Source organism: Mercenaria mercenaria, chromosome 12, assembly GCF_021730395.1.
Source record: "Mercenaria mercenaria strain notata chromosome 12, MADL_Memer_1, whole genome shotgun sequence".
In the NCBI taxonomy this organism is placed as follows: Eukaryota; Metazoa; Mollusca; class Bivalvia; order Venerida; family Veneridae; genus Mercenaria; species Mercenaria mercenaria.
The window spans coordinates 77,306,589-77,317,641 of record NC_069372.1 but is presented as its reverse complement, the minus strand read 5'-3'; the positions used below and the strand labels follow the sequence as shown (position 1 = coordinate 77,317,641).

The 11,053-nt window shown below is 34.7% G+C and overlaps 1 protein-coding gene across 1 annotated transcript; it reads right to left on the bottom strand.

Annotated features, from left to right (window-relative positions):
* Positions 1-3,101: 3,101 nt before the first annotated feature.
* On the bottom strand, positions 3,102-10,645 carry LOC128547465 (uncharacterized). Its single transcript, XM_053520376.1, has 2 exons — positions 9,696-10,645; positions 3,102-9,507 (listed from the first exon to the last, which is right to left on the bottom strand). Exons 1-2 carry the CDS (start codon positions 10,555-10,557, stop codon positions 4,736-4,738), a joined length of 5,634 nt encoding a protein of 1,877 aa, XP_053376351.1. The 5' UTR covers positions 10,558-10,645; the 3' UTR covers positions 3,102-4,735.
* Between the last annotated feature and the right edge of the window lie 408 nt (positions 10,646-11,053).

The following is an 11,053-nucleotide window of genomic DNA, read 5'->3' as shown; positions in this document are numbered from 1 at the left end:
TCTTTGATGACAAAAACCTCAATTTTCGCTACCATTGCATGGGTTACTGCCTCAGCGGGCCTCTATGGCCTTGGCATGTCCCTCACACTTGTCCTGCCCTGCCAAAATTATGAAACCACGCTATAAAAGGTTTCTGCAATTTCCTACACATACCTTGTTTAAATGCTTAAAAATTCGTGTACTAATACACACACTATTCATTGAAAATAAACATATATCGTTCTTCCAAGAAATTTAATTCATCATATATGACAAAAACAGAATGTGTCATTAATATCATAGAAGTGGTAATGTAGTATTTTTGCCGGCGAACGTACTGGGAATGATGCTTTTTCTGTACCACGGCATCGTTTACCTGCGATTTTCGCATGGTTTTCCAAAGGAATTGAGAAAAGCGCTCAGATATGTTTGAAAACGAATAGAAAAGAGACATTGACAATAATTTCTGAACAACAGAAAAAGACCAAAATTCACAAAAAAACCGGTCCATTTGATCCGAGTTCATGCGTTACTGATACGGTATTTCAAAGTAACGATTGGACGCTGTAATGACGAGATTTAGTTTTAATAATTCTAAGATTTATCACAAACTTAAATTGCATTCAGAAAGTATGGATTATCATTAACAGAATTTAAACTTTCTAAAACGGATACATATTACCAGATGTTTGCAGCCATTGATATAACACCACTTCTATAAATTTTTATAGGGCTCTTGTGATTTTTCGAGGGAGCTATGTTTTAAGGTAGCACCTTATTTCATGTCATATTTGGTCAAATTAATTACATTTGATGGAGATTTTCTGCTTTTAAAGTGAAAGATTTAAAGTTACGGTCTACTTACAAAGTTGCAAAAGAGAAAATAAAATAAAATGAGCAAGAAGCAGTTATATTTTTCCACATTCAGTGGCCTTTCATAACCGTCTAAAACTACTAGTAATGCGGTTGAATATGGGTCGAAAGAAGTCCAAAGTAAATTCATCTTTTTTCACAATTAGATTTATTTCTGCCTAAAAAGTATAAAACATGGCATCACAATTTTGTGTAAAACGCGTGCTTTAATCTGCTAGAAAAGATTCAGCATGACACGAGACGATCTCCTATGATGGCGCGTTTTGCAGATCTAAACCGAAAAGAAGGGGTTAATTGTGCGGACCAGAGCAAATATGCGCCATTTAAAGGTAGTAGTAGACCGCTACTGACTGGCATTTCATTATGAACTATTCAACCCTCTGTTTTCGTTTAATTTTTTTTTCATTAATTTCTGACAGAACCTTTATAAAAAAAAATAGTTGTAGGAAAAAAGAGATGTTTTATGAAGATACGTAAAAAAGCGATCCGCTGTTGTTGTTTGTTATTACGAAACAGACTTTGTAAATATCCCATGACTGTGTGAAGTGCTATGGAATATTTTTGAAATAGTTTTTACGATATAAAAATGTATCTATATTTGTATAAAATATCACAAAATAAGCCGTTTAAAACGGTCATTACGACTTCAATTGATGGATCCGTAATGGCGCAGTGTCGCTCACGCGCCATAATCATAATTGCGCCGTGCAACCGGAACGCCAGCACGTTCTGACGTTGACGTCATGAAGCGACGTCATGAAGCAACGTCATTGTGGCTGGTGAAAGATTGCTGAAGTATTTTCAGATAGATTGTCAAATAATGTTGGTACTTTTGATGAAAAAGAAAGCAATACAAAGCAGTACAAATGATTCTTATCACATGGTAGAAAATATGTAAAATAAAAACACCAAGATAAAATGAACCGAATGTATATAATAAAAAAAAATGTCAATAAACGGCTGGTGTGTACCTTCTAGCAATAATGGCACACCTAGTCTCAAAATGGCCCTTGGTATAATAAATCACTCGGACAATTATGTTACTAGGTGTGCCATTACTGGCAATAAGGCACAACCAAGCCGTATATTAACCTCTTATTATTGTCTCTGCAACAAAGGTCAGTATTTAATTCATTTACATAGGATTTCACTTTTGCCATGGTTACGGCTACGGATTACTTTTATTAAAAAGTAGTTACATTTAATTTTGTGCAACTTTTTTTCTTTCACCAAATCAGGAATACAATTGTCATTTTCATATTTTGATCCCGCTTTGTGTTTAATATCTACGCATTATTTATACCATTTTTACCTAGCAGACATGTGACATAAAAATGTGCCATATTAATTTTGAACTCATCGTTCCGCATTGTCCTTGAACTGACAATGCTGAAAAACGTATAGAACCCTGTCTAATTGTTTCGAACATTGAAGCTGAGTGGGCACAAAGTGTTACTATCCGAACTTGACTTCTAAAGCATTTGATATTTTGTTCATTGGTATATTTGATTATTTTTATTAGAACTGCTATAGCTTTTAAGTGGATTATGCATACTAAATACTGAATAGGCTGTGGTTTTTTTCTATTGTAATAGCGCTGTATTTAGAAGTCATTCAACTTTGATATTTACAACATGCACAGGAGACTGCTCCTTGTGTGATTATTGAAAATAAACTGTGCTACCATTTACTCACTACGGATCATGAATGGCACAAGCAATGTATAACAAATAACCGTGCACGCTCTTTGTAGTTGTATAGCCCGTCGAAATTTCAAACCAAAAAAAAAATACATGCACTTTGATACGGTAAGACCATATGTACTAGAGGCTGGCTATACAACCCAAAAAGGCAGGCTAGTCCACAGCAGAACGAACCTCACTAACAATCCACAAATTGACATAAATCAATAGGGAAAATATTCAACAATAGTACACTGCTGAATGACAAGAGGAAACTTAACCAAATATTTGTAAGTCGAAAGAAGGGACATTACTTTTTCAGACAGCAAACTAGAGTTAGGGAAGATGTGCACTGCATATCGTAACATAACAATGATTAAGCTTGGGAAGTTTCAATTCACTCGAATAAGTTGTTATTTATGGATACTAGCTTACATGCAACAACTTAACTCAAAAGCAAAATGACAATACTTGATGAAAACGAGAAAATAGAGTTATTTAATCCGCAAACGGCATGTCACATCACCACATTGAACAACTGTGTTAAGTTACAATTCATTCCCACAAAATATTATTATTATTGTTATTATACCAGATTTATATAGCGCCCTTTTCAGGATAAACATGTTCAAAGGCGCTTTACATACAGCAACTGCAGCCACACAAGGCGCGAAATCATCCTCTGTTGGTACAGACACAGAGCGATCTGACCAGAGGGACAGAGTGAGATAAAGCCCCCGGAACAGACAGAGAGAACTTTTCAGATACAGACATGTCCGGCTAACTTAACCTGTTCAGTCTGTTTATGAGCAGTAATGGAAATTGCAACATTGCCCATACACCCCAAGCTCCGGCTTAAGCAGCATTTAATTTTCAAATCTAATTGAGTTGAAATCAATGATCTCGAAGGACCAGAAAATATAACAACATTGATATTTAGAACATAAATTTTAAAATCTGTTCAAATCTGTAATGATAAAATATATATGAAGTTCTATATGGAACCGATAGCTATGTGAACACAAACACAAACAATTAACAAAAGGGCCATGAAAGCCCTATATTGCCCACCTGAGTTTAGTTGCTTGCTTGAACAAATTTCTTTGCTAAAGCTTCAAAAAAAAAAAACAGAAAAAAACTAGGTACATACTAAATATCCAAGCTCTGGGTGGGCATTATACATGTTTTAACACAATAACTTTTAAAGGTTTTTCCCTATACAAGTCTATTTAAACCATGTGCCCCCATGACAAAACCTGGGGGGGGGGGGATGTGTAATTTAAACAATCTTGGTAAAGGACTACTATACATGCTACATACCAAATATCAACGCCCTAGGCCATGTGGTTTTGAACAAGAAGACTTTCAAAGTTTTTCCCAATATAAGTCAATATAAACCATCTGACCCCCAGGGAGGGGCCATATTTTATCCTAGTTATAAGATTTGAACAATCTTGCGAGAGGTCCACTGAATGATTTTACATACCACATATCAATACCCTAGGCTCTGTGGTTTTGGAGAAGACTATTTTCAAAATAAATCCGTATACAAGTCTATATAAACCATGTGACCACAGGGCGGAGCCATATTTGACACTACGCTGATAATTTGAACAATCTTGGTAGAGAACCACTAGATTATGTCAAAGCCCTAGGACCTGTAGTTATTAAGAATATTTTCATAGCTTTTCCTCATGGCAACCAGAGTTCTGTATGGAATTCAATTCTTTGAACAATTTTTAAAGAATACCATCCAAAAAACATCTCTCTGAAGTTTCATCAAAAATGGTCTGGTGATTTAGGAGAAGATGTTGTTTAAAGAAAAATGATGACGGACGACGGATGCCGGACAATCACTGACCATAATAGCTCACCCTTGAACACTTCGTGCTCAGGTGAGTTAATAAGTGAATTTTACAGTGGAAGAACTTAACATTTACTGATTCAAATATACAAACATATATTGGTTATGAAACACATCTTACTACCTGCCATTAGTGTCAATGTTGATAGTATATATCACAATATTATATATCATAATAACCAAATTCTATGTAGTTTGTTTTGATTCCAGAATTCTATAGTGTCTGAGTGTTTCTCACCATGCTATATCCTTTTGAACTTTCATTTTATCGATATCTTAAATCAAACACAGCTTACAAAAATACACATTTTGAAATAAACACTTTTCAGTGAGGACATTATGTTTTTCCTGCCATTTTTGATATTTCTTCTAAACGATACCTGAAACCAACCTGTGCCTTAAGCTCTCTGTAGGCTGGAGTTTTTCTTAAAACGTTAAGATAATTAAGCTTCCATCCCTCTTTACTGACCCATCTTGCTAATGATTCGGTTTCGTTTTCCACAATTGACATCTTCGACAATAGATATCCAAAACCATTATCTGAGAATACCTCTATATAATGCATATCAAACATCCGATTGCCAAAATAGTCACGTATTATAAGTGCTCGTTGCCGCTTTAATGTGTAAACAAATAGGTTTCTTATGGAAATAAGAGAATGTTTTAATCTCATATAGGTCACGTGTATGCCTTGTTCAGTTCCGTTGCAATTATGCAGATTTTCCCCAAACTCCGAAAACTGAAAAGCAAGTCGTTTGTATAAAATCATTTCAAACTGAGAGTAAAATGGCAGATTATGAAAATAAATATACATGCATGTAGGTAATTCGTTGAGCATAGTTTTAACCGCCTTTATCATTCTTAAAACGTCAAAACATGTCATTTGTGTATGATCTTCCGAATACACTATTAAACCGAGTAACGTTTTGCTTTGTGACTTACATCGCCTGTCAAAAGAACTACGTTTAAGATGTAAGTATCGCTCGATACATGTGTAATCCTTATAGATTTGTGTTAGATATAGTCTAGTAACACGTGGGCTGCGCTGGAATACACAATCGGGTATCTCGTGCCATTTGTAGCGTCTTAAGATATCACTGAGTAATAGTAATACGAGATATTTCTCTGCATATTGAAATGGTTGCATCATTTCTTTACTACCATCAAAGAATTCGTCAAGATCTTTATAATCGAACAATTTTCCAATATATCGTGGCGTAAACTGGTCACTATTCATACAGTTTAAAATTTCACGACCATATATTTCAACTACTGTTTTTAGTGTATTTTTCATTTCGCAAGTGAATAAATAGTGAACAACTGACAATGTCTTTGAATTATTTTTGCAAAAGTTTGTTGGCTGTAAAACGTCTCTATACTTTCTGATAAAAGAAGATATAAGCTTATCGTCTTCCTCTTGTACACTTGGACTTGACATTGACCGTGTATAATGCATGAACAAATTATTTTGGTTGGTATATGCTATATTACTGCATGGCTGGTACGATCTCTGTTTACGCAATATCGTTATCATAATCACTTCCACAATATTTACTACATCACTTTTCTCCATATCACCCAAAAGAGAAAACGCTGTTTCAAAATCACCCCTCATCATTGCATAATGAAAAACAGTAAAGCCTCTTTCATCAGTACAATTAAAAACTTTCCAAGTAGAGTTATTATATTTTTCACCCATTCGAAGCTGAGCAACTACATTAGCAGTCAGAAGACATTTATCTTTCAGTGCTAGATAATGTAAAGGCGACCATTTCAATGGTTGTCCACAATGATTAAATACAGATGGTCTGTATCTAGCTATATCTTTTAAAAGCTGTACCATTGGTTGCTCAGCTGTATCTAAACTTTGTAAAATATGTTTACGCAAAATTTCATCAGTCAAATGTTTGTGAAATATCAAAATAGCATTTGACACGTCCCTGCTTTTGATTAAAAATTGATACAAAATTGGTTCTATGAAAGATCGAAATTCAGCAGGTGAAAGTCTCCGTATTGCAAATATAAATGCTATTTCCCAGGCCTGACGTAAACCGACACAACTTTCTGCTTTGACAAAACAACTTTCAAATTGATTCAAAAAATAGGACTCACTGTTAGGAGCAAAATATGCACCAATAATCATGTCGTTTGTTGGATCTTGTCCGACCGCCTCAACGTTTGTTATAGCATAATGGACTGGTGTCTGGTTATTAACATCTAAATGACTAAGCATTTGTCTAAATTCAAACCCATATTTACTTTCTATATATTCGATTATAGAAAAATGGCCGTTGATCAAAGCATAATGCAGTATGTTTCTCCCAAATACATCAGTTCTTTGAATGTTGTGTTTGCATAACTCAACAAGATATTTGCAAATATACAATGAGTTTGTTTGCAGAAACATTCGATAGTCGTGCGTTAGATATTTAAAATTTTTAGCGAATAAAACCGAATAATGCAAAATTCCCATTTCATTTTCATCCTTCACATCAGGAATAACGTCTCTGAATTCATTTGTCAGTGCAGATAAACTTATAAAAGATGGAGTTGTTGCAGTAATATGATAAGCAGTGGATCCGTTTCTACATTTGATAGTGCTTATGTTAAGATTAAATTTTGCTGATACAATAGTAATGAAATCAACATTCGTATATCTAGCAGCGTAATGAATGGGATAAATTCCTTCGTCATCTGCAGTGTTCCAGTCGGCAATGATATTTTCTTGCAAAGCGAATCTCAGAAAATCCTTTCTATCGTATCTTGCTACAAAATGAGCAAACGAAGCACGGCTAGAACAAAATGATTTTTCTATGTCTTTCAGACCGTCCAGGACTAAACAAGGCCCTTTCATAAAGTTCCACAAAAACATACTATTGTCTTTGTGGTATGCCTGCTGGATGTGATGTGGCATTTTCTCGCATCTCTCAGTGAAAATGTGATCTTTCAGTAAAGGCAACAAGGTATATTGATTTTTCATTACACTCAATAATAACGGTGAATATCCAAATGAATCAGAACAGTTCAATATACTTGGGAAATGCTTTATTAAAAGTGAAGCCGCTTTTACCGAGCCAGCTCTAATAGCAGCAAGAAGAGGCGTTTCTTTAGCTACTATCCACCATTTGTCTAGGGGATATACTTTGTGATAGACAGGACGTCTCTCTACATAAAAATCAGATGCCAATTTCAAGTGAGTCGAGTCATCAGTTTGTATCTGCTGTATGGCACCAATGGACTGTGTATCAGAAATGCAATCTAAGGTTATTTGTTCTTCACGTGCGATCAAATACTGAATTATATCTACATTATCGCGTTTAGAGGCATAGTATATGCAGTCAATAAGCATTTCACTGGTCCATTCGGTAATACTTTGAGCTACTTTTAGGTTACCGACTTCACAAGCAATATCACTTGCACGCTGTCCTAAGGACGTTTTCCAATCTGTCATCTCTTTACTGTATTCAAGAAGTTTACGGACTACGTTTGGATGTCCATGTCTAGCAGCAACGTGTATAAGTCCATAACCATAGTAACGACCTTGTTTTATAGCATCTATTTTATTCAATATATCATAAGAGTCAACAACAACACTCCCTTCTTTTACAAAATTAATGTCTGCACCCTTTTCCTGCAGTAGCTCAAGCTGGTCCATATTTCCTCTTCCTGCAGCTGCAAAAGCTGGGGTAGTCCCATCATCTTTTACTTTGTTAACGTCCAGGTTAAGACTTATTAGTAATTTAAGAGGGATAACTGCTGACGTTTTACTTATCACGTTATGTAACGATTCATTCACATTTGTTATATTAAAACTGAAAATCTTTAATTCCAGGAATTGTTTGGTCAAATTATCATCGGAAGCTTCGCTCACATGGATAGATAAATCTGCTAAATCCGTATCATTATTTTTCAAAACCTTATTTAACAAATAGCGTGACATATATGCATGTCCAGCCTTTAACGAAATCCTGTATTTTTTGTTTCGTGCATTGATTAACCATCGATATAAAGATTGATGAATTATAGTTACAGTACTGTCCATTCGAAGGAAGAATGACATTTTGTCAATTTGGCTATTAAATTGTACCAAAGTGGTTACATTATTTACTAACAAGACATCTAGTACTTTTTCCCATTTTAAAGGATAAGTTGTTGCACAAATAACTTCAAATATTATTTTTGGAATTTGAAACGAATACATATCACCGTACTGTCTGTCAAAATTTAATTCGTATACATCTTCAAGTGTTGAAGGTAACATCACAAAACTCTGGTTCCCAGAGGCAACCATATACTGAATGGCGTGAACAACAAACAAAAAATTTCCTTCGCTCTGCTTCAGTAATTCTTCAAGTTCTTTGTCATGTATATAAAAACTTAAGTTCAACCATTTTGTTTTAATATACTCTCGTATGTCTCGAATATTCCTAGGTTCGTTTGTTAGCAAATGAATGTGCTCTAAGTGTGGTACTGAATAAAGATCTGTCATGTTTCTTGACGTTATAAAAACTTTGAACCAAACAGGCAACTGCCTTATTCGGTTTGACAATAACTCCATGATTGGATTTTTGCTCGAAGATTTCAAATAACATTCATCAAGGGCTTCTATGATAAATATCCATGAAAAGTTACTAACATGTGAAAGCTTTTCTAATGGAAAGATAATACCCTGGTCGAAACAAGCTATTGGGTCATTATCGCAAGTTTCTATGTTGTAAATAATGTTATAATCGGACAATATAGAAATAATATTTCCATACTCCTCAATTTCCCGAGCTAAAAATCCAATTAACCGTCGAATAAATCGCCCTGCACTTTTGGTACTTTCTACATCAAACTTGCAAATGTGAAATGCCACTACATGTGATTTTATTCCATATCCTTTTTCTCCTTCCCTCGAACATAGTAAATGAGAAACGAAAGCGGATTTCCCATAACCCATTTCGGCGATCAGTGCTATTCCCTTGGAGTTTTGGTGTGGTGTAATTAATCTCAATTCAGAAGTCTCGAACAACCATTCTCTCCCTACAATTTCTTTATGATCACGAAAATATCCAAGAAGTGGCATATCCTGCTCAAATGGATACTTATAATTCTCTGATATACAATCTGAAATAAGAAGTAGAGCCAGTGTTAAAATACAGCCAGTTAAAATACAAACTGCTATACATGAAATAAAAAATCATTTTAAAATATTTACAACAATAATAATTTCCTTTACAGTTGATTTGAAATGTCTACTTTATGCTGATATTTTAGAAACAATTCTATCTTTAACATTCTTTTGGCAAACGTACCTGTTGAGGTCAAGCTTTTGTCCACGTGTTTGTTAAGGTTACCGTTGTAACATAGTACTGAAATGACTGCTACTAGAACTGCTGATAAGATTACTTTCTTCACGAACGTCTCCTCCTTTTTAGATTGTTGGCGCTTCATCAACAATTTTATCATCATATTGTGATAATCCTGCAGTTTATCATTCGCCTCAGTTTGTCTGTCTTCTAAGTCACTGATACCCGATGCAATTCGGTTTTGTGTTTCGCCTAACAAATTTAAAGATTCCTTTACAGTCTCACTATCATTTCGCAAACCATCAAGTGTTTCACTACATTCATATTGCATATTTTGTATATTTCCAAGCTTTTCATTGGCACTGACTTGTTGCTCTTGTCCTGATTCCGCTGCATTCTTTACATCATTTTGTGACAACACTACCCTATTAATGGTGTCTTGTAAGTTTTCAACGGCATCATTATTTTCTCTTAAAGAGGTGAATATGTTTGTAAGAGATGCTGATAGTGTGTCTCCATTTTCAATTTTTGCAAGTTCGGAAAGACATTCTTGAGCATTGATATGTAACTGAACATCTGGAACTTTCAGCAAATCCTTCAAAGCATCAAATACTCTCGATTTCTCTACATCATTGACAGAAAGTTTTGGATTGTGAGCGACAAATTTATTTCTACAATCTCTTAGATTGGAAATGACAAATGGACGAATCATGAATTCATTTTTGCAGTTTTCCCATATATGACACAACGTGGCAATATCTTGCAGATCTGTTTTTGCCCAGGACGCTGGAATGAAAACTCCCGCAATACTTTCATATGCTAACGGCCACTTCCACGACATCATCTTTTCCCAACAAACATTCTGCATTTTACTCTCATTGCTCAAATATTGACGCCATCTTTTACAGGTCTCGCACCACCTAGGAAAACAACAAAGGTTTAAAATTAATTTGAAAAATCAGAATAAGAAATAAACGAAGTGTAATATATTAATTATACGCTATTGCTTCCGATAAAGGTTCTAAATGCGTTAGTCTCTTAGATAATAACATATAAACACCGAAGTTAACGGTTAAGGTATAATTCATTAATTCTTGGCACAGAATATTGATCGTAGATTTCATCGAAGCAGCAAGGAATTATTTTTGAATAAGTCAGAAGATACCATGTAAATAACATAAATCTGAGAGAGATAAAAATGCATACGAAAATTTGAAAAAGGTGTTTTCATTACATAACATAGAATATTCTGGAGTGCAATAAAGCCTGCAAAAGTGTTTCAGCAAAATATGTATCTATTAATAATAGTACAAGAGAACAATCTCTTTTTGAAAATCTCTTAAGTCAGGATCTGAATATTGTCA

Excerpts from the sequence above, each read along its gene's own strand:
- LOC128547465 (XM_053520376.1), bottom strand. The coding sequence starts at position 10,557 with ATGCAGAATGTTTGTTGGGAAAAGATGATGTCGTGGAAGTGGCCGTTA. Across the intron at positions 9,508-9,695 it reads CAAAAGCTTGACCTCAACAG|ATTGTATATCAGAGAATTAT; the intron begins GTACGTTTGCCA and ends TTCTTATTTCAG.